Genomic DNA, 24,276 nt, shown 5'->3' on the forward strand with positions numbered 1-24,276 from the left:
TTTCAAGTAGGGTGCTTGCCGTTCTTAATTGCCAGTAATGACGAAGGCAATTTTCTTGTCAATAAATCAAAAGCGCTGAAACTAACTAAAGATCGCAAATCTTAATTTGTCATAATAGTAAATAGTTTCGATTTTTTCCCTTATAAAATCGTTCATAGAAAAACGCAGTAAATTATGACAAAGGGTCTCTTGAATAACATACTATTTTATTGATACATAATGTAAAACACTGCAAAATCTGCAGTGTGCGCGGATACTTGCCCTTTAAAATCAAGGTATGTCATCCACCATAAACCTTCCCTCAACTCAGCAGCTAACCTGGGTTATGTAAGTAGACGGTTCTAGGGGAGCGAGCGGGGCTCAAGTTTCTGCTCTGAAACCAAATTCTGTCACAGATGACTGATGTGCTTACTTGAACAGATGCCTAATACATATGCATCTCCCATAAACACAAGTACCTTCCTTAAAGGAACAGTTCACACGATAATAATTGCTAGTATTTACTCACCCTCATGTTGTTCCGAACCCAAAAATAAATTTGGGGGTGAAGAAATCAAAACACTTGAGTTATTCATCCTGAAAACATTTATTTTCCAGAACACAGAACTCTATAAGACACAGATAGAAACTAAAAGAAATATATGACAATGTTGCTTCATAATTAAGATCTTGTAAGCCTTAATGAGAATAAGACATGATCTTGAGAGCGTCCTCTTCTGTTTCAGGAACAGTGAGAAGATCATGATAAAATGGTCGTCCGTGAAGGCAGACCTGACATTCTGCGTTAAGTTCCTCTTTCATTCGGCAAAGTGTGTTTTTAACGTCAGCTCTGGAGAGATTCAGAGGTAGCTGTCTGACTAGTCTTACCGCCTCACCCTGTGAAACAAAATGGTAGAAAACAAGAATTGTTAACCAGATTTAGGACTTAAACTATCATTGTCTTGTATTAAAGGGACAGTCTACCCAAAAATTCTTGAATCAGTTCAAGACACATGTGGGAAACATTCATTGGTCAACATGAGATTTTACATACAATTTAAAGTAATAGTTATTCACTTATCAAATTCTTCATATTAACTGTTGTGTTTGAATCAGTCCAAACTTGAATGAATCAAACCACTTTTTCATTAAAAAAGATCCATCTGAAATAAATGATACTTTCAGAAACTGGACGTCACTATACGTGGTATTTTGATGAACTGTTTTGTTCTGTTTCATTAAAGTCATGATGCTTATCATTTTAAAAAGCTTGAACGCTTCAGAGTCCACATTCCCTGTAATTTCTTTCCTGTAGCTCAGTGGTTTGAGCATGGCGCTAGCTACGCCATGGTCATGGGTTTGATCCCAGGGATTGCACATACTTGGTAACAAATGTATAGTAAAAAGGCACTGTAAGTCGCTTTGGATAAGTGTCTGCCAAATGCCAAAATAAAAAAATTGAATGGAATGCTTTATAAATGTAAACAGAAGTCAACATGAGGGTTCAGTAACAAAAGGTTTAACGGTGGGTGAACGATTCATTAAAAATCCCTCCCTATTCAGAAATAGCACGATGGCTAATTGAAAAAAGCGTGTTCCAAAAAGCTTCTCTCACCTCTAGGTAGTTTGACACTTTAAGAGGTCTGCAGTGCTCCACAGTTTTTGCATCCCGGCCTTTAACAGCCTGCAGAATCTCCCTCAGGTCTCCTATCCCGTAGAAAGGCATGCAGTCAGCCATGCCCGTCACTTCAAGACATCTCTCAGTAGACGGGGAACCTGGCCAACATAAGCAACGAGCAAGGATTAATAAACTCCAAGTACAACGTTCTCCAGGAAAAAATAATAAATAAATATTGTGATTTACACGCTGGTTGGAAACCGAGTCGAGCAGGCACTGCACCAAATTATGCTATTACCATGTCTATGCGGACTGGAAAGAAAAACCAAGATGGAGGAGGTTTTCAACAGATGATTTAAAGATGATTGCTTTTCCCACAAGATGTCTCAATGATGATCTCTGCTCTAGGTGAAATGTGTGGAAAGGTCATCAAGAAAGCGCAGGCTTCACGTTTTCATCATCCCTAACTAAGCCCCGGCCATTTAAAAATCTACAAATGCTTTCAAAATAATACTGATAATTATATTGGTATTGATAATGTTATATTAGTAATACAGTAAACGCTCACTACATACAAGACATTAGTTTCAATGTAGTTGCTAAGGTGCTATGTATGGTTTCTAGGATGCTGCTTATTGCCCATTGTCAAAATAGTATATATATAATAATATATATATATATATGGACATTTTCACTTAGGGGTTTACTCACTTTTGTTGCCAGCGGTTTAGACATTAAAGGCTGTGTGTTGAGTTATTTTGAGGGAACAGCAAATTTAGACTGTTATACAAGGCTTACACTCACTACTTTACACTGTAGCAAAGTGTCATTTCTCCAGTGTTGTCACATGAAAAGATATAATAATATATTTACAAAAATGTGAGGGGTGCACTCACTTCTGTGAGATACTGTATGTATATTTTTTATATATTATATAGGCCTACTACATATATATTTATTTAGTTATTTAAATTTTCATTTATTCCCCATTACTTGCACTGAATCATACTTCTGATTTTTATTTCGTTTTATCTTTTATAATTTTATACTCTTTAAATTTTTTCATATTGGACTTTCTCTCTACTTCATTGTCTGTTCCCCTTCTACCCATCATTCTCGAGAGGAGTTAAAAAAAGTAAGAATTGACCTGATGCACATGACAATCCAGGTCTTTAACTTTTTTTTGGTTGAGACATAAAGATTTGATGCTTTTTGACAAAAATGGTTAAAATCCATAACCCTACACAAGCGCAACACAACGTCCAATGTTTGCCTTAGCAAGCATCACTATTTTTTCAACCTGATGCACCTATAACCCAATCAGAGCCCTAGATAATGTACAACCTTATGCTTCTGCACTTCTGAAAGGAATACATCGGGTACTTGCCTCATTCATTTTTTTTAAGTTGGCTCAAGAAACCGTTGCCTTTGGTAAAGTGCAATTGTCCTCCAGATCACAATTTAGTGCAAATCTACTGTCCTGGTAAACCCAGGCAATGAGCCAGCGTTAACCATGATGACTCTTACCAGTGCCAACAAAACACTTACAGGAACAGAGTGGGAGGGCTTAAGTGCATTTCATAACCAAGGAGCAAAATAAGTTCAAATGAGGACTAAGATGGCAGCCTCATGACATAGAAATCAACACTTCACACTAATCCAGCCATACTAAAATACAGAATGTAGTAACATCAATGACAAGTAAAACCTGTTACCAGGCCGTTGAGAACATAGAGAACATGTCTTGTTATTTATTTGTAAGGTCCTATATCTTAAAGAGGTACATTCATTATGGTGATGTTTTACATTTATGTGAGTCGTTCTTAATATCAATTTTTAAAATGAAGATAATGTTTAAGCCTGCATTTTAAATGAAGAAAATAAGATCTATACTTCATCGCCAGCCTGAAGATTGTTCTACAGACCCCGAAAAATCCCTGTAGTATCTTAGCACAGCTGTTTTTATATTATTGGCATCAAAAGAAGCAAGAAAAGAAAACACCATGCTTTCATTCCTCGCTAGCGAAACAAAAGCAATTCTGTTAGAAAGCGAAACACAAGCAATTCTGTTAGAAATAATTGACTATAATCCTGTTATTCAAGCCGTAACGTTTGACATTTCTAAATCATTTGTGAACTGCGGCATTAATGATGTCCAGCGGGTTCAACCTTTGTTAAATCAAATTGGACAATCCTTGAGACCTTTAAACAGCATGACCCTTGAATTAATAAAGGCACATTTTCTCAGGGGAAACCTGGCACAAAAAAAAAACAAAAAAGCGTGTATGGAAGTATTTCTAAATCTCTCCCACTCCACAGCACATGATGAGCATGAGGAGGGAAGGTGGGGTGCGAATTGAAGCGAACGTACTTAATGACCATCTCAAAAAACCTTTACAATGGAAGAAGAGGTTGAGTCATACAGGAAGTAGCCTAATCCCACAGAATTAAACCCCCTCTTAAAAAACAAGTTCATATTTGTTAAGTGTGCTGCGTAGGGTAGGGGAACGCTGACCAAGCGCTTTCCACTTAAGCAATTTGTATAAACAATGACCTCATCGCTGGGCACAGCGGGAATTGATTTCTCGAAGGTAATGGCGAGGATATTAAAAGTTATTAAAAGCTCCCAAAATATTTTGATGCTGAATTAACACATTGGATGTGGAATGATATCGTCCAATGCTTATGAATGTCCATGTACATCCCTTTCACTAAACTGCTTATTAATTTGATTCATCCGTGTAGGAGTGTAAGTGTGAAGTGCATACAAATGCGTGTGAGGATCAAATCTAAGCTTTGACCACATTCTTGGACCATGTAATGGAAAAATTTAGATAACGGTTTAAATTTTGTGGTCGGCTCCAAAGTAAACAAGATGAATAACCGGGGCGGGGTTGTGAGTCTAAATTAAAACCCATCAAACACAGTTTTGCATAACAAACCCTCTTAAAAATAAAGATGCTTCATGATGCCTTAGACTATTTTTGGCTAAATGGTACCATAAAAACCTTTAAACATCTGCAAAATCTTTTGGTTTAACAAAAAGTTATTTATAGTGAAAAAGGTCTTATAATATAGCAAATAAGAAAGAGGTATGCCTTGGTCAAGAATCAATTCCATTTTTTTCAAGTCTTATAGCTGTTTGCAAACATTTTGATTCAGTTTTAAATGCTTTGTTCTGTGTACTTAAACATTTGCGTAGAGCTAAAACGAAAAAGTGTTGTTTATGTCTAACACAATGGTCTATTAAATTCTTGATGTTTTCACACATAAGGGTTTGTATCGGAACCTGGTGTGTTTTCTCTCTTGGTTCGGTTTGTTTAGGCATATGTGAACACGGCAATCGCCCCAAAACAATCGCTCCGAGACCTCCTGAACAAGGTGGTCTCGGCCCGATTGCAAACGAACTCTGGAGCGGTTCTCTAGACGTGTGAAAGCCATTTAACCCAAAAGACTAAAGAACCAGACTGTATCGAAATGTATGATGGGTAAAGTTGGGTGACGCAAAAGGGATTGTTTTGCTAATGGGTCCCAAAATGAACCATGGGCTCACTTGGAGCAGGGAAGAAGTGTCGTGTTTGATTGAAATTTGGCTAAAGAAACACACTGCCGAGCAGCTCTCCAGAACTCACAAAAGTACCAACATTTATAAAGATTTTAGCAAGCGCTTAAAAAAAATGGGAGGAGTTTGTAATGCAAGAACTGCAAGAAATCTCCGTTAATGCAGTGACCAAACAAGCCACAAAAATAACTCGTAGCTGCTGTCTGTCCATCCTGACAGATGACATCTTTGAGCGGATTCCCGGAAAATAAACAGATGCACTCTGACCAATCGAAGGAGAGTTTACTCGCACGTGACTTGTATTAACAAAATTTGGTCCGTTTGGAAATATTGCCATGTGAATGCGAACCGAACTAAAGTAAATTGCTATATTGTAGATTTAACCCCCTGTTTCGGAACAAAGCAATCAATCCACAGGTGTGAAAACGCTCTTAATAGCTATTTGAGGAACCAAAACAAAATCACTGTTAAGAACCTTTTATTCACCGATTTAAGAATATAATGTAAAAAATAATCCTCAGCTTAGAGAGACTGTATTTAGGACAATTCTTTTGTCATTATCAATGGATAAATTTTGTAAGTTGTTATAAGTTTACTTAAACTGTGTTAATTGATTAATGCATCCAGAAAAAAAGGTTTTGTTCACAAAATACATGTCTGTGTACTGTGCATATAAATGTTGTATTCATAAAAACATTTACACGCATGCATATATTTAAGAAAAGATTCATATATAATTTAAATGATTGGTAAATATCAATAAATACGTGTGAAAATTTCATAAATATGTTTACATGTATGTGTTTGAGTTTTAATATGCACAGTGCACAGCTCACTTTTATTCTGGATGTGATTAATCATAAATTCACCATTTTTTTAATTTATTAAAGTATATGTTCTGCAAAAATAATATCACTCCCATAGACCAATAAGTTTTGGGTCCCCAAAGAACCAAAGTTGTGAATTGTTGTATGTGTTACACACTAAGCACTTATACTGTAAGTCTGACTGCTAAAAAAAAAAACAAATTCCAGCCAAACTTAACCATCTAAAATACATATAAAAAAAATTAGGGCAGAAGAAAATCCCCCAAAACATGTTATGAAGTTACCTGGAATTAGCTTGATTTGAAAACCATTTGCTACAAGTCTAGGATCAGTAAAGTAGATGCCTCCATTACGACAGGGACTGCCTTTCTGCATGTTCATGAGTATATCCATGTACTCCTGCCCACCAAGTACCCTGAAAAAGAAGTGCATGTTCATATACAGTACAAGCTAAGTAACTGGGGAGCTGATAAATGATAACAGTAAAGATATGAATCCAAAATCATGATATAAATAAATCTAAGAAAAGAAAACGACAGGAACAGAAATCACGGGTCTGTACACATCCAAATTAAGAGCCATTGCTACCCATCTGTCAGCTGTACGGGGGTCTGCGGTCGCGCTGTTGGAAGTATATTATTCTTCAGAAGTCTTTTAAACAGCAAGGCCTCCTCCACTCGAAACGGGTTCAACAACATGAGCTTTCTGCCGCATGAAACGACCCAGGCACCGTGAGAAGCCAAGCGGTTTACAAGCCTGAGGCCCTGCGCGCCCGAGCTCTTCTGGTTGGAGAGGAGGTTAAGACTCCGCTTGAGGGTCTCAATACTGAACGGGAGGGGTTTGGAGAGCTTGGCAGGGCTCCTCTTGCTCGGGGGCTGTGCGGAGAAAAGTTTGTCCAGGGCCTGCTGGTTGGCGAGGGGGGCCTTGCGCTTCACGCCTTGAGCTTTGTTCAACGAAGAGCTGGCGTTCATCTGCTTCTTGCCCTCTGCACACTGGCCACCTCTCTCTGTTGCCCTCTTCCTTTGAACGTTGTAGTAGTTCAGAGATTTTTCCGCCTTGCTTTCATACCTAAGAAGCGATGTGATACAAAAACATTTGGTTACAGTCCGAGCGGTACATTTTGTGTTTCCATCTCTGTGGCTATTTGAATGAGAACGAGCATAATGTGGTTAAACGTGATCCACAACCAAAAGTCTGTACAACACAGTGTGGGATTCAATACTCTTTAAAAAGTATGCCAGGTGGACATACCTGATTAAGTTTGTTAAGAACATTTCCAGCGTTCTGAGCAAACATTTAAATCCAGGAAAATCAAAAAAGATCTGGTGAAATGTTTCCATTTGTTTTGATAACTTTACTATATTATTCTAAATAATAGTTCATTTGCTCACCCTCTTGTCATGCAAACCTGTATTAGTTTCTGCCTTCCACAGAACTAAAAAAAAAGAGATTTTGAAGAAACCAAATAACTTTGACCCCCTCTGACTTTTATTGTATGGACACAAAAACATTTCTCAAAATATCTTCTTTAAGTTTTACAGAAAAAAGATTCATGTACAGGTTTTAAACGACACGATGGGGACACTTTTCTTTCTTTGGGTGAACAATCCCTTTAACAAAACATTTGTATGTGTATACTCCACTCTCTTGAACATTCACCAATTACTTTGCATGCAGGTTATGAATGGGTTTCAGCAAAGAGGCCAGAAGTTGTAACTAACAAAATCACCTCAATTCACACACGCAACTTTGATTTAATTTGCTTGTGTGATTCTAACTGGGCTGCTTTAAATCACATCGCAGAAACGGGCGAGATAAAAAAACATCTGCTACCTGCGACCAGATGGGGCCGGAGAGCAGGAGGGAGGGCCTGTAAAAACATGCAGCCTTGACCCTCCACTGGAACTTTCTCCATGGTTTTGCCAATTAACAGCTGTGCAATTGCATGGCGCTTGCTACTGTACAATAGACTGGGCACTATTTCAAATGCGCTGTGTGGTTTCTCAGCTTGGGTGCGAGAAAAAGATGCAAATCAAGACGAAGGCATGAAATGTGCTAAAAACAAGAGAAAAGCAATAACAGGCCAATGGGGGAGATAAATGATTTCATAATAGAGCAGAAGGTTGAAGCCGGAGGGAACACTGTGCCATGCACACTGAATTGTTTTTTGTCCTGAGGGCTTTTGGACTTTGGTTTGCTGCTATTACAGAATGAAAATGCAATGAAGTTCTTTGTGGTGCGACATTTAAGAATGAAAAATTAAAACAAAAATTTAAGAAAAAACCAGCTCCCACACCGTTCATTAGTTTCCAAGGCATTTTACATGACCGACACTTATAATTTGTGGCATCTATAAAGCTGCAATTTGATCAAACTTTTTTGTTTACAAAAATGTATCATTGAGCAGGTACATAAGATTCAGTGATAAAAATGGGTGTCATGGTACACAAATTTAAGTCCCAATTCAGTACAATTAGAAGAAAAAAAGCTAAACAAAATTGCCCTTCTTTTTTCATTAATGTTTGTAAACATAAACCGTTTACATTTTAAACACAATTTTCAATTAAAAAATGTATAAATAAATAAAATGTAATAAAACATAAGTTCTATAAGTTGGGTAAATGTTAAAGCTGTGAAATCAATGAAATATACTGTTTAAATTGAGTGAATGCAAGTAAAAAATGTAAGTAAATGTGAGTAACTAAAATATTTCTATTAGAATTCACCAAAAACTTGATGTGTATATTAAAAATATAACTTGTTAATTAAAAACTTATTCTTTAAATAAATTAAAAAAATAAATGTACAATTATAGAGAAAATAACAGTTTGAATTTTAACCATTTTTTTTGATCCCACTAAAAAACAGTTCAGTGATTTTAAAAGATTTTATTAAGTTAATAAACATTTATTTTTGTTATATTTACTAAGCCCAGTATCGTGTGCGATAATATTGAAATCTTGTGCGATGTCAATATGTGTTAGATAATTTTATCGAGTATGTCACACTGTTTAATCGATGTTAAAAACAGCACTCAGATTTCACTAATACTTGAGACACGCATGCGGTTCACAGCGCGGTTAGCATTATAGTCGATCACTATTTAGTTTATAAAAACATGATTTAGTCACAAGAAATTAATTTATTGGCACTTACATTAAAAGACGTCCGCCTTAAAGTTTTCTGCTATATTTATTTGATTTACTTTTGAAATATGACCGTTGCTCAGCTCCCGTGGCATCATGGGATAGAAAAGTGTCCATCTGATCCACACTCCCGAATCTCGGCGGAAGTAGTAGACCATCCGGGTCCTTCTCCCCTACTGGTTTTTGCAGAAGTTTCAGACATACTATTTATGACATATAGAATGGAAGTTCACCGAACACCAGTGATCTTGTTGTGCTTCTACTTGAATGATTCCATTTAAAAACCCTTTCCTTAAAGGGATAGTTTCCTTAAAATATCATCAATCACACAATATAGGCACAAAGGTCGACATGAGAATAAGTAAATGATGGAGAAAATCTTTCTCATTCTCTATTAATAATATCAACAATGGCTATCCTGGTAACATGAAAGATGGAGCTGGTACAACATAAGACTATAGGATGCAAAATATTGCCTGCTCATCTTAATCAGGATAACCCAGAATATATCTAGATATAATTTTTTTGCCAGTATCGCACACCCCACAACAGAATATTTTTTTGAGTGTAAACCCCTTTTGAAAACTGTCTCATTACATTACCCCAATTCAAAATGCTAGCCTCATAATGATTTACACTTTTTCTTGGGTACAATTTTGCAGACGTCAGTTCTGCAGTTCGACGTCTTTTGAATGCAACAAATATAAAAATAATTTCTTCAGTTTTTAACAAACAAATGTACAGCCATTTATCTGAAGAGAAATGTATATAATGCATGCCTGTGAATGTGTGTAATCTGAGATGTAAAGTTGTCCAAATGATCCTTTTATTTGTGGCACTACTGATCTTGGCCAGGGCAGTTGAACTTTGGTCCTTGATGGCCACTGTCCCACAAGGTTTACTGCCAACCCTAATGGAACACATCTGAACAAGCTGATCAAGGTCTTCAAGACAACATGAAAAGGACAGTCAGGTGTATAAGATTAGCGTAAGAGGTAACTCTGAAGGACAGTGACCCTCTGTGAACAGGACCGGGGACCCCAGCAACAGATACCATGAACCCCACCGAGAGAGTCGCTATAGCATCGCTATGACCTGCAGCCACAAAACAGGCCATAATATCATTCATACAAAGAGTGTAAAAAGAGCACATGGAAAAATAATATGCCGTTTCTCTTACCTCCTGAGATCAACCTTAATGGACATTAAAAAGCCATTTAGCGAGCACAGTTTGCATCTTAAACCTGGAACTCATAACGAGCATCAAAAGCACATAAACTGTGCAATAAGCAAGCCACGCTCCCTTGTTGTGGGCACTTTGGACGTAAACCAAGTTCATATAGAGTCCCTGAATCAGCGCCAACCATTTTATTGCTGCATCAGAACACTGCAACCAAAATATAACAAGCATGTTTTGGGGGGACAGGTCCTGTTCAAGCTATTCAACTCTTGATCTCCCTCCCCCAAGCATCCATGACAACAATCTCTGACCCCTAAACTCAGCATGCCCATATGTTACATGAACCCATGTTACATGGATTCGTGTAAATATCCTTTAGAAGTCCCTGCAACCATACAGCTTCGGGAAAGGGGGCAAGGACTTGATAAGGCCTATTTTGGGTTTAAGACAGCAGTAATGTGCAACTTTTTCCATACATTACATAAGCGCCACTAGCAATGCTGAGATACACTTTCCGTCCAATTTAATTATGCTGACTTGGCCAGCTTTTTGGGAGGGGTACAGCTCTTGTTGTTGAAATAACGTGACCTGAATCCTAATGTCCCTTGATATGTCGCAAAAATAAAAATTATTTCACCATTTAATCCCCCTCTTGTCATTTCAAACCCGTGCGATTTTCTTCCTTCTGCAAAACACAAAAAAAGATATTTTCGAGAATGTTGTTAACCCAACAATGATGGTACCTACTGACTTGCATAGGTTTAGTGTAAATAATAATAAATAACAGAAGTGAATGGGAACCTTTGTTGTTTGGCTACCAACATTCTTCAACATATCTTCATTCTTTAAAAGTCATACAGGTTTGAAATGACAACAATGACAAATTTTCATTTTTGGATAAACTATCCCTTGAATAGGATTAAATAATGCCAACTTTTTCTTCATTTTGTAGATTTAGTTTTTTCATTCTCTTGGGAAAATCAATTGCACTCAAAATACGAGTATAGGGGGCACAAAGAGAGAGAGAGAGAGAGAGAGAGCGAGTGAGAGAGAGAGATTTGCAACCATTGCGGCTCAGGCCAAAATGTTAAACTGGTGAAAACTGCCCCATACAACATTGAAGTATTATTACGATATTGTCATGTAATAAATATGTACACAATATAAATAAACACACTAGTTATTTTATAGTTGAGTCAATACCGGTATAATGTGACAAACACACAAGGGGCAATTGGCAGAAATGTGTGAATAATGGTTTGATTTCTGTATTAAAAAGCATCCCAGGTAGATACATCATGAATTTTGTTGAAAGACTGCCGAGTAGGCATCAATCTAAAATATGAGTTTGTTTTGTAACATTCTTCATTCCCATTTCCACTCGTCTTATTATATAGTTTCAAACGCATTGCTTTCATTCTAAAACTGTTGAACATATTCACAATAAAGAATGAACAAGTGTGTCCAGCTTGAAAAAGATTATACAGGTTTATCCAACCGGGGTATTCCCAGAGCTCATAAACAAACAATAAATGAAACAGATAAGCACTTCATCTGATATAGAATAAACCAGAATCACCTGGCATCATCCAGGAATTCAGGGTGGTGCAAAAACTTGACATCCTTCAGAAAACAGAATACCTGTTTTACAATGGAAAACAGGCCTATGGACCATCAAACAGAGTAATCACATGCCATTTTCTGGAAAACGCAAACGATTCATCTTAACAATTCTTCCTGTAGCAACGCGAACACGCCAGGCAGATTTTCCAATCCATATTTCACACATGCTAGTGGCAGGCCTATTTTTCTCTTTCTACACTGAGAGAAAGTAAATCACAACAACTGGAAATCTGGAAACTTACTTCTTTCGGTCTTCCTCCCCCAGGCATTCCCATCGCTCTTTTACAGCATTTGTGACATCCTGAAGACTGGCCTTCGGGTTCTCCTCGAGGACTTGCGATCTGGTGTCTTGCTCAAACAGCGAAAAGGCAGACAGAGGCTGACGCATGGAGCGGTTGCTGATCAGGTCGAAGGCTGTCAGCTTGGCCATCTTCTCCATGATCGAGTAAGATGATGTCTTGGAAGGACTGGTCTTCTTAATCGTTGTAGGCTCTCTGCTGTCTTGCTCAGCGTTCGGGAGATAGAGTTTCACAGGTTCTAGGTCCTCTCCTGTGATTTGATTTGAGAAGCATTTGCCCATGCTCCAACTCTCAGCAGATAGGTCATTCTCTAAATTAGGGCCACTATCTCTCTTTGAAGCCTTTGGAGAGTCACAGTTAAGATCCGTTGTTGAGTTCATTGCAACGTCATCAACAGATGAGGAATTGATACTGTCAAAATCACTTGATCTTCTGTTGATTATCCAATCATCGGAAGACGAGGAAGAGCTGGTGTTTGGGGTAGTGTTCAAAGATACCTCATGTTTACTTGTATTTGTGGAAGAATGTTCAAGATGTTTTGGTGGGTCCATCAAGCTAATATCTGTGGTGGGCTGTTCAGGTGGGCCCATCAGACTAATATCTGTGGTGGGCTGTTCAGGTGGGCCCATCAAACTAATATCTGTGGTGGGCTGTTCCTCATCGGTACAAACCCTGTGTTGATTTTGCTCACGCTCGGAGATGTTTTCCCCCGTTTTGAGTTTGTCATCCCCAATGGAGTAAGACCCATACAAGGAGATCAACATGGCCTCCACGGCCAACATCACTTCTTCCTGGTAAAAAGTGTTAAAGAACGTTCTATCAATAAAACATGTGTGCCAAGGGAACAGCATTTTGGTCCAAGTAATACTGTAGGTAAGGATGTCTGAACTGTGTACCTTATCCTGAAGCATCACTTGGGTTTTGTCTGGTGTCAAGTTGATGTCCACAGTCGATGCAGGTATGGTGATGTTTATCATCAAATAGGGATACCGCCGGCTTACTGAGTCATTATTGGAGTGACTGTTGGTGTAGTACTGCTTGACAAGCTGAGAGGTACCCACAAAAATATACATGATTACTTTATCTGCTAAAACAAGCACATACTGGTAAAAGTCATCAGGATATCCACTATTTAGATTACTCTTTTAACGCTGGCATTATCATTGCAGATACACTTTATTGTGAATATTTCCTATATCAAGCCAAGCTATCATGACCCATTGGTTAAAGCTTATAATTGTGAACCATCTGACTATACATTTGGTCAAATGGTATTCCTGTAGCTGATGGGTTTGATTTTCGAGGAACCCACATACTGACAAAAAAATGGACAACTTGGAAACTTTGGATAAAATCTTCTGCCAAATGCATAAATATAAATAAAGTAAGTAAGAGTAAGCAAACTGCTTTTGATAGTGTGTGTAAGTCCTATTACCTTAAGTATATCTTTGTGATGCACTGGTCGACTATTTACAAAGATAAATGTTTTATCTGGGCTTGAAGAGCTTGTAGAATTCAAATCCGAGCCTGGTTTGGGAAGGAAGCCATCGATGTCAATCTGTGTAAAGATAAAACTCCTCAAAATCACCTCAAGACATATACCACAAAGTTATACAAGAGCATTGCATTAGCTTCGCAAAGGTCATGCGTTCGAACCCCAAGGAACACATAGTCATGTATAAAATGTAAGCTTTAAAGGAGCAGTTCATGATAATTCACTCACCCACATGTCATACCTGTCTGTGTGTTTATTTCTTTTGTCTAAAACAAATTGAGGCTGATGAGGAAAGCTTTCCAGGGTTCCTCTCCATATAATGGACTTGAACGGGGGGCTGTTGGTTAAGGTCCAAATATCAGTTTCATCGCAAGTTCAAAAGGCTCTACACGACACCAGGCGATGCATAAGGGTCTAGCGAAACGATAAGTAATTTCCAAGAAAACTAAAAAAAAAGTATACTTTTAAAACAGAAATATATGGTTTGCATGGAGAAAGACCCTGGAAAGCTTTCCTCATAAGCCCCAATTTGTTATCGACAGAAGAAATTACCACACGGACGGTTTGACATGTGGGTTAGCGAATCATAAATTTTTAAGTGAACTTCTCCTTTAAGGCAGGGGTTTTCAAACTTTATGATGCCAATGACCCCAGAATATGATGAACCTTTTGTGATATGAAACCTATATATGTTTAAGAATAAGGAAGCATTTAACTATGTTAGAAAAATAATACTTAAAATTGAGGGATAATAACCTCTATTTAATACATAAATGTAAATATATTGTAGTTTTTGTAGTATTGTTTATTGTGTGTTCATGTTTATTTATCATTCATTATTTACAAATACATTTTTGAGTGTTTTTCCAACAGAAATAATTGTATTGGCATTAACTACCATTAACAAGGATAAATACATGCTGAAAACCTACATTGATAATTGTTAGTTCGTGTTAGCTAATGCATTTACTAATGAAAACATATACAAGCTTATTTCCATAAACGTTTTTCCAAAACAGAGCGACATTCTGCATGCATGACACTGTTGCACTTTAGCCCACTTTGCAGCAACCAATTAGGATTTCGCTGTGCTATTAGAGCCCATTTGTCAGCTCCTAACTATGGAGTGGCCAAGCTGCTCAACTTTGCAATGAAAACAGTTTCTGTTGGCTAAACGCGCCGCCGGCGATGTGACGGGAAGAGAAACAGCAACAAATTATTCAGCGATCTAGCGCTGGAGTGCGATGCTTGAGCTCACAATTTGGAATTAACAAGCACAGCAGTTGGCTGGCAAAAGGATATTTTAATTGGAATCTTTGACAAATTTTATAATCAGGGGTATTGTGACTTTCACAATCACCACTTATGGTTTGTGTACTTTGCCACTTTTGTCCATTACGCCAGCGTAGGTGACCCAGTCGTTTCTGTTCCGAGCTCTGAATGGAGGTTATTATTGCGGCTTTTTAATTGCAGAAGGATCCGGCCACAGTGCAAAAACAATCGACTGGTAAAACCCACTTCATCTGAAAGCACTGTTCCATACTGAGTTACTCAGAGACACCATCTACTATATAGAAAACTAAAGTACAGCAATTTATATACAATTCAGTACAGGAAAAGTTCACCCACAAAAACTATCTAAATTTACTCATCTTTATGTATTTGCCTTTCTTATTTCTACTGAACTTTTTATTTTTCAATATCCATCACTAAACACAGATATAAATGTTCAAAATCTTGAAGTTCCAAAAAGCAACATATTACATTCATTATAAAGTTATCCAAACGAACCCAGTGGGTTAAAAAAGTCTTATGAAGTGAAATGAAATCATATTCTGTGATCATTTGGCAAAACTGATACTACTTCACCATATTTGAATTTAGCATGTGATTCTCTTGTTTTGGCTTCAATTTCGCAAAATTTTAATATTTATAATTTTGTATTACAAAAATACAGCCGCAGAAACAATTTAAGATCTTTTGTTCTGAATATATAGTTTATAGGTATGCGTTTAGGTAAAGTGATCATTTTTGTTTAATCTTGTGAACTACTAACAATATTTCTGACACATATCAAATAACAAAATACTGTTTCTATTGAAAACTGGAGAAGCAGGTCAAAACAGAAACATACTGCAAAGAAAACAAGTTTATATTCGAAGTTCAAAAGCAATTTTTATGTGATAACCTTGATTTTCATCACAGTTTTCATGTGTCTTGTCATGCTGTCAGTCTTTCACATTGCTGTTGGATGACTTTTTGTCACTCCTGAGGTTTGATTTTGTTGAAATTCAACAGACATTGGACTGAAATGGCCACAATACATCTAGAAACACTGATTTAATGAAAACTTGGCACGCTCTTTGCCTACTGGAGTGATTTTGATTACTTTTATAATGCCGTTTATTGGATGCATGTGCTTTTTGGACCTATATGTACATTAAGTGAAGGATATTTTTATAATAACAACTTAATTTCTGCTCGGCTAAGATCTAGTATGGCATGATGATGATTTAATAAAAGAGAATTTTCATCATGGGGTGAACTCATCCTCCATTTACTAAAAATCCTTAAGAAATATTAATGTGATACCTATAGTATACATTTGAAGAAATGCTAGCGGCATTCGCTTGATCAAAACCATAAAAAAGTGTCAGGAGCTGCAGTATTTGGAGTCACAATTTGAAGGTATCATTCATGCCTGTGACACAATTTGAAAAGAACTATGCCATAGTTGAAAAGAAAACATTGTTATATTTTGTTGACAGCGCAAGCATTACTACTAAAACTACATGATAGTTTACGAGGGTCCTTTCTTCAAAGAACAGATGTCCCGTTTAATAATTCAGAATTTCAGAAAAGCCAAACCGTTATGTCTCCATGATGGTTTGGTACCGAGGTTTATGAAAAATCCAACACTTCACTGTAATCTACATATGGCTTCACATGTCAAAGCCACGAGGGGAGGGGTTAAGGGTTTGCAATGGTCTTGGCATCTCCCTCGACCCGATGAAGAGTGCGCAAGCTAATGACTGATTACTCCAACAGACCCTCCCCTCTCAGGCCATAAATTAACTCCTGGTAAAGCTCACCGATTCCTAGAATGCTAGGACAGCCCACGACCAATAAATGGTGAGGGAAGATGCGTTCTCATCTGGCACATGGCTTTAAAGAACATTGGCAAGACTCAGCGAAATCCATCCTCGAGCGTAGCTGTATGCGCAATGTGTTCTGATATACGTTCAGCGGGAGATGATAGGGCTGCCAGTATCCGACCGAGCCAAATTCTGAAGTGTGCCTACAGAGAATGATTCGTACCCGAGCTCGAAGTGCAAGCGGGGACTCTATTCAAACCGCACGGCTCTGCTAAATGCGTATTCTGTGAGAAGATGCTTACCATGAATAAATCACAGTTAAATGATCCGGCAAATTTAGACAATGCTAGCGTTGTACGTTCTCCATCAACTTCACGTATCAAAGTAGGACACCATGTGTGCACCAACAATAGCATCCTCTCCAGCAGGGCGAAGATGAGATCAGGCCAAATGCCTGAATTAGATTCACTATGTCATGCATGTACCGTATGACCCATACGGTTCTTCGCAGCAGGGGGATAATTATAGAAGGAGAGGCAGATTTTGTGATAGGGGAGCTTTTGCTGAAAGAAAGGGAGGTAAGAGTGTGCGAATGCTGACGAAGGTGGAAAAGGTCAAATGCGTCATTTGAGGGTAAAAAATAGAAAGATAATTGCGGCGGCCGCGTTCCTATAACGCACTACCTTTTTGAACTCCTTAACCTTTGTAAAAGGAATATTCTTGTGGGTCATTTTGCTTGAGTACTTCTATAAAAGGACAGAGTAGACCTGCGGAAATATATCAAGACAAGCTTGGGCACAAATTTTATAAATGATTTCATGATTTTTAAAACTGAGGACAATAGAGACGAAATTAGGGACTGCTGAGTTTGTATTTTTCCCAACAAAATCATATCAGTTACTACAGAATGATGTTATTAAAGTGATATTTCACTCAAAAATGATTCTGTCATCATTTACCCACCCTCAAGTTGTTCCAAACCTGTGTAAATGTTACTGTTCTGCTGAAACCAAGAAAGATATTGGAAAGAATCTTTGTAAGCAAACAGTTCTGGAGCACTACTGACTTCCATGGTGGGAAGAAAACTACTACTGTAGTCAATGGTGCCCCAAAACTGTTCGGTTTAACACATTCTTCAAAATATCTTCATTTGTGTTCAACAGAACAACAAATTGTGTTGGAACAACTTGAGGGTGGGTAAATGATGACAGAACTTTCATTTTTGGATGACCTATGTCTTACAGGAATAATGTATAACGGAAAAAGACTTAAGAAAGGACACTGATACTAAGGACACGGAAAAAAACATATTATTTACTTATTATTTAATAAGTTAATTTAATTATTACATATTATTATTCCCCCAATTATTCTATTTACTGGGATAGTCTTCCATACGTTGTCAATGGAAGACAACGGGGACCAACGATGTTTGGTTACCAACATTCTTTAAAATACCCTCTTTTGTGTTTTGCGAAAGAAAGTCTTATAGGTTTGGAATGACATGAAGCGGAGTAAATTATGAATATTTTTGGGTTAAGATATGCCTTTAGTAGTGAGACTAAATAGATTTTACCCCATGTTCACCTTGTTATATTGCCATAAAAGAAAATAATTTTCATGTTTAGAAATTGCAAGTTAAATACTTGTACAATATCCAATATATTATGAAAATGTACCAACTAAAATAAGTCAAGCAGGATTAGTGATAAAAAGCACAGCAGGCATTGAGCCAGTTATACCTGCAACAAACTAAACATATAGAGTGTTACCAACGCTGCAGGAAACATTAAAGCTCCATACGTGCACATTTGTCCGTGTGAGAGAGAATGTCTCCAAGTTCGGTTGAAATCACTCAGTTTTTATTAATGCAAAACCCCATATCTCTCTTTCACACGTGTTCTTCAGTAAATGCCTGCCCGTTACATTCGTATATTAAACTGGTGCCAAAGCAGTGCTATTGTGGCCTCTGGCCAACACTGTCAGGTTATGACCCCTTAGGGCCCTTTTACCATGTTCATTGGAGTCTCCCGTAGGCACATTTAATTCACTGCTGCATTTGTCACAAAGTTTGCCGCATTCAGTCCATAGGACTTCTGAAACTGTAACGTAATCCTTCACTGACCACTGTGAGGAAAACAGCACCTGACAGCACACATGTGGGCACAAATATAGGCACATCACAATTATTGTCATATCCTACACAACAACTATTAATTTAAAGTGATAGTTAACCCAAAAATTTAAATGATGTCATCATTTACTCACTCTCGTCATTTCGATCTTGAATGACCTTCTTTCTTATGCAGAACACAAAAGAAGATATTTTGACCAATGTTGGTTACCAAACAACAATTCACTTCTATTGTATGGACACATGGATGCAGGTGAATGGGTGCCGGTTAACAAAAAAATGTAATTACCTTCTATTGTGTTGAGCAGAATAATAAAGTCATACAGGTTTGAAATTACATGAGAGTGAGTAAATGATGACAGAATTTTTGCTTTTGGGTGAACTATCACTTAAAATGCACTTTTGTTAAAAAACTAAGAAACTTTATAAGATGCAAAACTATAACCTTGTGGCACAAAGCAAATAACACAGACTGTTTTTCAATATTGTGGACCAAATACAGTAATACAGCCTCTGTAAACACTTTGTAGATATCTAAATTTGTACAAATATTGCATCTAAATGTTAAACGTATCATGAACGTTAATAGCTTTTATATAAGAAACAACCTAGGTAGAATGCTGAGTCATTCATGCAAGAAGTCATCGCTGTGGAATGCAAAACCAGAAAGTGAAGCAGCTCTCCAGGGAGAGGAAAGCCGCTCGGAATCAACTTATTACACGAGTGTTTGGGTTAAGCAGCCTGACAGAAGCGCGGAGAAGTTTAAAACCTTTAAATAAACATGATTGATTTCTTTCGCAAAAAAGCTAAAGTGCAAAGACAATTGTGTTCTGTAGGAAGAAATATTCTGTACTAAAAAAAGCTTCCCAGGGCAAACTTTGACGTCAGTCCACGTGCTGGTGCATCTGTGGAACCCTACTGCTCATGGTGGAAATGATAAATATGCCCATGTTTTCTCCGTGCTTTACTGACCTCTGGTTGCTCCTGGCGATGTTGGACGGGGAGTAAGTTGGCTACGCAGGCCGCTCCGAGCACAGCCATCAGGGCAGCTCGGTGATCCGACACCCTGGATTTCTGCCAGACCACAGCCTGTAACAACATGGTAAAATGGGTCAAGTTATTTTTTGGTCATCCTAAAATAAGACCACCTGTGGGAATGCGTGCTCGCAAACAGCCATTATCTACCAATCAAGTCTTCATAATAAACAATTATCCTCTGGGAATGTTTGGATACAAAATGAACTATCCAGAGAGCACTGCTTGCAAACGCACAAACTGAGACGAAGCATTTCATCTTAAGAGATTCTAAGGGAATAGAGTGCCATGTGAAACGGTCATTTTCCAAACTCCGAAACAAAAAAATTCTTAGTCATCATTATAAAATGTTTATATAGGGCTCTCGGGTCACTGGCAATGCCAACCAATGACCAATCAATGTAAAGAGCGCAGTTCTGCACATATTTCACACCCGAGATTTTTCCTGTCGTTGGCACCTCCACAAGCAAGTATATATATCCAAGGTGTTGATTTCTGAAAGCATGCGGTCCGCAGCACACATCTCTGCTATGAAATATACAATTTGGTGACTGTAAAGAGATCAGACTAGTAAACAGCTTTTGGAAAAGTCATGAAACCCAATGCAGGACGAAGTGCAAAGTTTGTGATACGAGATATGCCTGGAAATGCTGATGGCATGAAATGAGCGCACGGCCCTCCCCTGTTGATCTACAACCTGAATGATATGAATTTAGTGAAAGTTACGAGAGGTCTCACCGAGCAAGGCCAGATCCATATACTCTAATGAGACCAAGCTGTTATCGGAAGAAAAAAAAAACTCTGAAAACTTATACCACGTTGCTTGTTACTTTAGGATCATGTGGCAGTGTTGTATTCGAAGGCTTAGTGGCTCGCCCTGCGGTTGCACTGCTAATTTTGGATTAGAAGCAGTTGAAATGTCCACTTTCTCCTCCTTGTACGAAAACAAACACAGCTTGAGCTCTAATTGATGACAGACCAGCATCCTTATACAAACATGTCCAGGCTGTCATCAAAACATGCACAGGTTATTAGATGAAGGATCACAAAAAAAAAATGTATCTCCATTCATGTGACCTATGCTTTACAATACATTTTCCAGCTTTCAATTAAACAAATATTTTATACATTCTGCATTCACTTTACAGCACTTAATTTCATTGCACGCATTATTATTTTTGCGGATTAATATCAGGACCCCAAAAAATGTATAAAGCAAAAACATAAACACTATAGTAATATTGTAATGAGGTATGCGATTAAATATAAATGCTATTAGCTGAACTGATCTTAAGCCGTGTAAATAGTTAGAAGTTATTGAATGACTATATGGGTAAACTCCTACATTCTGTAGTTATAGCACTGTTGTATTCGTTGATGTGTGAGGCCACCTTGTGGTGCCTTCATGCAAAAGCTCATTCTCTAAGTGTATTTAAATACAACTGTAAATAAATAAAGATGTACATGACACCGTTTTCGTTTTTTTAGAGTAGGATAAATAGTATTTTATTGTTGCAATATGATCAATTTATTGAATGAAGAGAAATATTTCTGAAATATTTTGAAAGCCGAGAATGACCAGAATTTTTTTTAACATTCACTTGAGAAATCTACATGACTTTCTCATAATTTATATATATTTTTTACAAGGTTTTTTAGATATTTCTAGGGTTTGGGAAGGGTTCTAGGACCTCTGCTGAGTAAAAGAAGTTGTTGTTAAAAATATATTTGAAAGTCAAATTCCGGTCTGCGTTTGATTATAATATAAAAACATTTTTTAAGTTTATTTATATTGATATTAATAAATATTTTATTGTATATTAATTGTATTAAATTACATTAAAACTACTCAACAGTTGATTCTTTGCAGAGTTCTACCGGAAGTTATTTTTGCCCGGGCCATATAACATTTGTTTATGTTATTGCTTCTGAGACGCCCTATATAAGAAACAGCCACCGATTAATATAAATACTAAACCGGATCTGAAGTTTCTCTCTATTCATTATGAAGAGCAGGTACTACTTTATTTAAACATACCTTATTATGACTCAAGGTGATCCTTAATTCAGGCTTAACAACAGCGTAGGCCATGAGTAAGTTCTGGACCCTCTTCAGTTCCTCTTTGCATTTCTTGGTGTTGGAATAATATTGCCGTCTGACGGGAAGGTTCTTGAACAGATTTGAGGCACACACTGTGGTGCCTGGGGATAAAAGTATATTTTAAGTTGTGTGATACTATAAATAAAGAGTATTAACAACTTTTCTCTATCAGGCAGTTCTGAAGGCCCTTTGTGGCTCTTATTACCCAACGCCTACCCTCGCCAAGATGCGATGGTTTCTGAGAAACAACTTGACCGTTGTGATCAACTGTATGTTGAATGCTAAAGTCATCGTCGGCTGTTTTGGTAGTGATGATAACCTGGAAGGAGATAGAAAAACGAAGAATCCATTAGGAGATCTGGACTCATGAAATAAGATATTATGTGATTTCATTAGAACCATAGATGCGTGTAACCTCTGAAATGGCACATATGGATGCCAGCGCTTCTCCTCTGAAGCCATATGTCTCCAGGTGTTCCAGGTCTTCATGACATGAGATTTTAGACGTGTAGTGTTTTACAGCCATCACAGGAACATCTGTAGCTTTGATACCAGAACCATTGTCCCTGACCTCAATGCGATCCAATCCATAATTCTCCTGATCATAAGAGAAATTAAAGATCTGTTAAATTCACACAGACGTCATAGCAGAGTAACCATATTATTTAAATACTTTACATTATTTTTAGACCGAATATCTATTGTTTTATCATTTAACATTAAATGCATTTAAAATGTTTGTAAAAAGACTTCAAATAAATGCAAATTGATTTGATTTTTGGACCACTCAGATGGGCAAAGTTATCTGCGTTTTAAAAATGTGCCTCAATACAAATGTGCCTGTATCTTATTTACTAGAGAATAACATTTACATGTAAATAAAGTACATTACCAGTTTGACTTCAAGGCTTGAGGAACCAGCATCAAGTGAATTTTCAATAAGTTCCTTGACGACATTCAGGACAGATGTTATAACCTGTGAGCTGCACAACAAACGCACAGTCTCTGCTGGAAGTGCCTTCATAGTGTGGACCCTACGAAACAACGTATAAACATTTAAGACTCAGACATTACGTTTACACAGAAGCTGTGGTTTATCATGTGGATCCTTGTCAAATAACTCATTGGCGCAAATGCTTTCCCTTTCAACACGACTTTAAACGAATGTATTTATAATTCTCCACATGTATTTCTACTTACTTTGTGAAAAATGAAAGAACCCGTTCAACATACCCCAAAAAATCATATCAAAAGTGTGATTCGCGAATGTTTACACGATCCACGTTCCCACAACATGGCTTAACTGGGCGCCTAAATGACGTCATCCTTGTTCTCTATCGTGATTGGTGTTCCCGTTGTCGATCAAAAAGGTTCACTGGATTTTTGTATTTCTAGCACTGCTCTAAACGATCGTGATCATTCATATAGATCAGTTATTTCTACCGGTTTCTACCTGTGGAAAAATATGATGAAAAAACTCGATATGCTTAAAGCAAGTAGCATACTGGAAATGATAATTTTATATTAGTTATATAATATGTAATAATATTAGTTGATGTTTAGGCAGAGAAGGCGTCTTACATACGTTATGTAAGAGGGCACTGCACAATTTTTTTTAGTATTATTATTTTAACTGCTTTATCGAACATTTTGTTATAACAAAACAACGTAACAACCGAAACTTAACATTGGATTAATGAAAAGAGAGAAAATAAAAACATTACCATGGCTCGAAACAGACAAGAGAAGACAAAAAATAATAATAAAACAAAACAAAAAACAGGAGAGGGAGTTACACAAATAATACAAATATTACAAATTAAATAGGTTGAAAAGCTTATAAGCAGAGCAAATTTTACAAGTTCTTTGTGCTTTCATATTGGAAGAAAACATAATTGTTTTTAAATACAGTTTTATCTCTTGTAGACAGACTATAAAAACAGGTTTTCTATTAGAAAATGTACATTTATGTATATAAAATGTACATAGAGAAATAATCAGGTTGATTACAAAAGAAGCATTTTGGTCACCTTCAAAAAATCCAAAAATAACAGTTTTTGGATTCATAAAAAAACATTGAAAATAGTATTTGAAATAAACAAACCAACATGTTTCCACTGCACTATTTATGATCCCGGATTTTTGTTTTGTAAACGTCACTTCAAGTGGGCGTGGTGCGCAA

The 24,276-nt window shown here is 37.2% G+C and overlaps 1 protein-coding gene across 3 annotated transcripts; it reads right to left on the reverse strand.

Moving 5' to 3' along the window:
• Window positions 1-567: 567 nt before the first annotated feature.
• Window positions 568-24,236, reverse strand: pms1 (PMS1 homolog 1, mismatch repair system component). 3 transcript variants are annotated; one of them, XM_056755766.1, is made up of 13 exons: window positions 24,199-24,236; window positions 22,987-23,128; window positions 22,510-22,692; window positions 22,311-22,413; window positions 22,032-22,195; window positions 19,931-20,047; window positions 13,670-13,792; window positions 13,131-13,280; window positions 12,178-13,025; window positions 6,575-7,054; window positions 6,271-6,401; window positions 1,595-1,755; window positions 568-876 (listed from the first exon to the last, which is right to left on the reverse strand). In XM_056755766.1, exons 2-13 carry the CDS (start codon window positions 23,116-23,118, stop codon window positions 679-681), a joined length of 2,790 nt encoding a protein of 929 aa, XP_056611744.1. In that variant the 5' UTR covers window positions 23,119-23,128; window positions 24,199-24,236; the 3' UTR covers window positions 568-678. The 3 variants fall into 3 exon arrangements, with proteins under 3 accessions (XP_056611744.1, XP_056611742.1, XP_056611743.1); XM_056755764.1 differs by lacking the exon at window positions 24,199-24,236 and adding an exon at window positions 23,295-23,419; XM_056755765.1 differs by lacking the exon at window positions 24,199-24,236 and adding an exon at window positions 23,328-23,410.
• Window positions 24,237-24,276: the final 40 nt, after the last annotated feature.

Source organism: Triplophysa dalaica, chromosome 8 (genome assembly GCF_015846415.1).
Source record: "Triplophysa dalaica isolate WHDGS20190420 chromosome 8, ASM1584641v1, whole genome shotgun sequence".
In the NCBI taxonomy this organism is placed as follows: domain Eukaryota; kingdom Metazoa; phylum Chordata; class Actinopteri; order Cypriniformes; family Nemacheilidae; genus Triplophysa; species Triplophysa dalaica.